The sequence below is a fragment of the Olea europaea genome, chromosome 12 (assembly GCF_002742605.1).
Source record: "Olea europaea var. sylvestris chromosome 12, O_europaea_v1, whole genome shotgun sequence".
Taxonomy (NCBI): Eukaryota; Viridiplantae; Streptophyta; class Magnoliopsida; order Lamiales; family Oleaceae; genus Olea; species Olea europaea.
The window spans coordinates 5325949-5330140 of record NC_036248.1 but is presented as its reverse complement, the minus strand read 5'-3'; the positions used below and the strand labels follow the sequence as shown (position 1 = coordinate 5330140).

Below are 4192 nucleotides of genomic sequence, written 5' to 3'. Positions count from 1 at the left end.
GAAGTTGCATATGAATTATGGACCATAATCCTACATAAAGTTTTCATACGTATTTCTCTCATCATGAAATACGATTTTAAAGAAATCCGGTCTCTACATATATAATTTGGCCTAACTTTATTTAAATGTCCTAAGCCCAATTACTTAATTCTTTATTAGATCACTTTAATTTTGAACTTAACTTTAAAATAACATTTAAACACCATTAATTACGTATGTCGGTCCACATGGCAAATTAAATAATTTCTCAACACCTCTAACTTTCACTCTGTACTTATTTATCTAACATGATGTGGCCCAATAATGTTCTGTATATAAAATTAGTTTTAACTTCTTTTTAAGTGAAAACCTAGAAAACAAATATATAGCATTACTAACTGCAAATACAAGTTTATACAAGACAACATACTTTGAAAGTCACCAAAAATAAAATAAAATAATTACAACCCGAATGCTTAAGTACAATACTTGTGACCATCCACTAATTTCTCATGAATAAAGCCCACTATCCCGCCTTGGAAATAGGGTTGAAAACAGGGGCGCCATGTCCCCAAGCCGGGACAGGGAGCGAGGTAGATTTCTCATATATCGGTGGACTTCATGTTCTCCCTGTTCCAAAAAAGTAATAATAATTAAAATAAATAATAATAAAAAATTAAAAAACTAATTAATTAATTTGAGTAAAATTTCATTTCTTAATTTAAAAAAAAAATAAAAATACAAGAATGCTATTAACTTGCCTTCTTGGGGGTGGTAAAATCCACAAATTAGTTTTTGTCCTTGCCATTAGGTGACTTGCGGAAATGTGCTGCACCATATTTCTTGATTAATTTTTCTCTAACAAACTTTTCGTATATAAAAGCAGCTCCTCTGAATTGTGGTAGGACCAACCATGCCACAAAGGCTAGCTTCACATCGTACCATATTGGTATCCTACAAATTATATATTTGTGTTTAATTATTGTTACTAGAAAAACTATAAAAAAAATAAAAAATTGTGAAAAAAAAAAGTATTTAATTTACCATTCTAAGATGGGTTGGAGCAGCATCTCCATGAGAGTAAGAAAGGAATATAAAATCCAATAAGCAAGCCATTGCTCATCATCTAATTTTGATGTGCTCTCTATAGCCACCACCGATGCATATCTATCCCTCAATATTAAAATGTTATACATAGCTAGAAAATTATGTTGAGAACTTAAATGAGAGAGAGAGAAGGGTCACTTACAATGGGTAGACCAACATGATGCATGGCCTTCACATACGAGTTCATCAATCGAGTTAGTTCATATTTGGCTTATATATAAAATTGATTCAAATTTAAGTCAAAGTCAGACAATAGTTTTAACCATAAATTTTATGGGTCTCACAATTTTTCAAACGTACGTTCTATTAATTTTTATCAAAATATATTAAGTATTTGATTTTTATATAAACCAAACATGGGGTAGCAAAAAACTTGAAGTAAGAACATGTGAAATCACTCCCCTTTCCCCCTCTACCCCCTCCCACCCAACCCAAAACCACCAAATCAAATAAAAGAAGAAGAGACAAAATTACCCAGAAACTGCATGAACATGAGTGAGCAAAGTCCAAAAACGACTCATGTCTTGTCTTGATGAACAAGTGAAGAAAAGATTGCTTGCTGCAAATGATAAAACGGTTTATAACAGTTGCTTACAATTTTCAGAGAAGATGGTAACAGCATTTTATAAAGGACAGAGATCGGGGCATGTGGCACTCTAGGTTTGGCACCGGCCATATTAGTAGTCAGCTGATCTACGTCTTAGTTTACATTAATTATTAGAGAAATTTATATTTACTTTTTGGTACTAAATTTAATGAAAATGGACATTAGTGACATGGTTGTTTTGCGCTTTTCCTCAAACACGAGCCAAGGTTTGCCGCCGTTTTTGGTCGGTGATAGGTTGAGAAACCAATTAAGTGAATCTCAGTCAGGTTGGTCGTTTATTTGCTAATATTTATGTTTCGTGAACCTTAGAAAGAATACTTGAAATACTGAACAATCGTGGTCAATGTAATTGTTGACACACAAAAAGTTCAGCCAAAGTCGAATAGCCTAAGGAATGAAGTCCAACTGGAAGATCCCCAAAAATCAAATAGCCCAAAAAACGAATCAATCGGGCAATACAAGATAAAGACCCAATAGGGAAGCCCATGAACGCGGTAATACCATCGCCCAAGGTTGCAAGTCGTCTAAGATTTGAGCGAATGACTTGTCATGCAGTCGCCCAGAGCTGTGACCCTGCTCTCGTCCAAACATTCGAGTCTCCCAACATCTTAACAAACATAAGATGTTATGGTGCAGTTAATAAAACAGTTATTAGGTAGTCCTACCACGTCCCTCGATTCAAGAAATTCAATTGAAGACGGTTGAACGACAAAAGTAATGGTAGCAGTTAGAGAATGCAGTTTCATAACAAGTTGGCCACTACAAGGGAAGTGGACAGTTATAGAGCGATCAAGCAGTTTTTAAGCGGTTGATCACGAATAGATCACCTAGGGAGTATAAAAGGAAGAAAAGACATAGAGCAAAGGACCCCCGAATCAAACACTCTCAAACAGAGAATATGTAACTTTTAATTTCTTAATTTAGATTTAAACATTTCTTTTACAGTAACTCGTGTGCTTGCGCACCTTGGAGGCATTCTGTTTTTATTTTCCAATTGTAAAGTCATCGCCAATAAAAACGCCCCTTTTTGGGACTTTGTCTCAAGAGATTTGTCCCTTACACAATTGTCTAATCCCTTTTTAATTGTTAGCGACTAACCCATGCGAAACAATTTGGCACGCTCAGTGGGACAGTGGTGTTTGGTGTTGAAGATACAAAAGGTGAAACAATATGCCTCAGAGATCCGATAAGGAAGCAGCAAGTCAGGGAGGAGTCCAGTCTGTGATCGAGCGATATGAGGAGCAGCATAACTCTCCATGAACAGATGGACAGAATCAAAGCAGTAACAGTCGTTACGAATCAATGACAAAGTTGAGTCCTCGAATTATGCGTGCGCTACTTGGAGAACTCACATAAGATGTCGTTGAACAGGTAAATCTTCGAAACATTCATAATATGGAAAGATTTACCCAAAATGGGAATGCACATTATGACAACATGGCCAAACAACTGAATACTTTGAATGAAATAATGAATAAGTTAGTAGACCAAATTTGTCAACCAGTTATGCCTCTTGCAAACCATTTTCAAATTAGGACAATTGTGGGACATAATCCCCCAATCCTAAATCCAAGTCAAGGGGTAGAACCACATTTCGGTCCCTTTACTTCAAACCAAGGGGATGGTGTAATGCCAAATCAGAATAATGGTAGTGGTACGCCTAACTTGGAGGGTAATCCAAATGTAAGAGATAATATCCTAAATAACGGGCAGAATACCCCACGTGTTAATGAGGGAATAAATGTTCAGGCTAATAGTAACAATGACCCAAATCATGGTAATTTTATTGATAATCAAGGACCAAATATCAGGCCTCAAGCAAATCAACCGGTCAACCAACCTGTAGGGATTCCATATGACCCCAACGTCATGTTGAGGAATCAAATTATGAAAATCGTATAGGACCAGAAGGCTTTTGGGGTACGTCCTGTCATTAGGTCGACTTACACAAAGTCATATCCTGATTGGATAGACCAAGCATATCCATGGCCTAGAGGGTATAAAGTGCCAGAATTCTCACTATTTACCGGTTTAGGGGAGGTGTCTACTCTAAAACAAATGGGACGATTCACACTGCAAAGTGGTGACGTAACTGATTATCATAAAATGATACTTTTCGCTAGTTCATTAACAGGAGTAACTTTCTCCTGGTTCATCAATTTGCCAGCGAATTCTGTTCAAACATGGCAACAATTGGAACAATTTTTCCACGCTCAGTTTTATAAGACTGAGTCTGAAGTTACTTTGGCCGATTTGGCGAACCTACGTCAAATGCCAAACGAGTGGGCAGAAGGTTTCCTCCAAAGGTTCAAGACAGCAAGAAGTAAATGTTTTGTTCCTCTACCCAAAAAAGAGTTTGTCAAAATCGCTCAAGGTTGTTTGAGCTTCTATTTAAAAAATAAATTCCAAGACAAGGAATTTCCTGACATTTTCCAATTGAGCGCGAACGTGATTAGGTATGAACGATTGATAAGAGAAGAAGAGCAGATAAAAAATTCT

General features: G+C 36.4%; 1 protein-coding gene across 1 annotated transcript; it reads right to left on the bottom strand.

Annotated features, from left to right (window-relative positions):
• Positions 1-350: 350 nt before the first annotated feature.
• On the bottom strand, positions 351-1663 carry LOC111406934 (HVA22-like protein e). Its single transcript, XM_023036291.1, has 5 exons — positions 1561-1663; positions 1229-1255; positions 1024-1146; positions 741-933; positions 351-609 (listed from the first exon to the last, which is right to left on the bottom strand). The coding sequence occupies exons 1-4, from the start codon at positions 1605-1607 to the stop codon at positions 768-770; spliced, it is 363 nt and encodes a 120-aa protein (XP_022892059.1). The 5' UTR covers positions 1608-1663; the 3' UTR covers positions 351-609; positions 741-767.
• Between the last annotated feature and the right edge of the window lie 2529 nt (positions 1664-4192).

What these genes read in the sequence shown, in the direction of transcription:
- LOC111406934 (XM_023036291.1), bottom strand. Translation starts at nt 1,607, where the DNA reads ATGAGTCGTTTTTGGACTTTGCTCACTCATGTTCATGCAGTTTCTGG. An exon ending in ATCATGTTGGTCTACCCATT is followed by an intron (nt 1,147 to 1,228) that starts GTAAGTGACCCT and finishes ATTGAGGGATAG; the next exon opens with ATATGCATCGGTGGTGGCTA. An exon ending in CTCCAACCCATCTTAGAATG is followed by an intron (nt 934 to 1,023) that starts GTAAATTAAATA and finishes TATAATTTGTAG; the next exon opens with GATACCAATATGGTACGATG.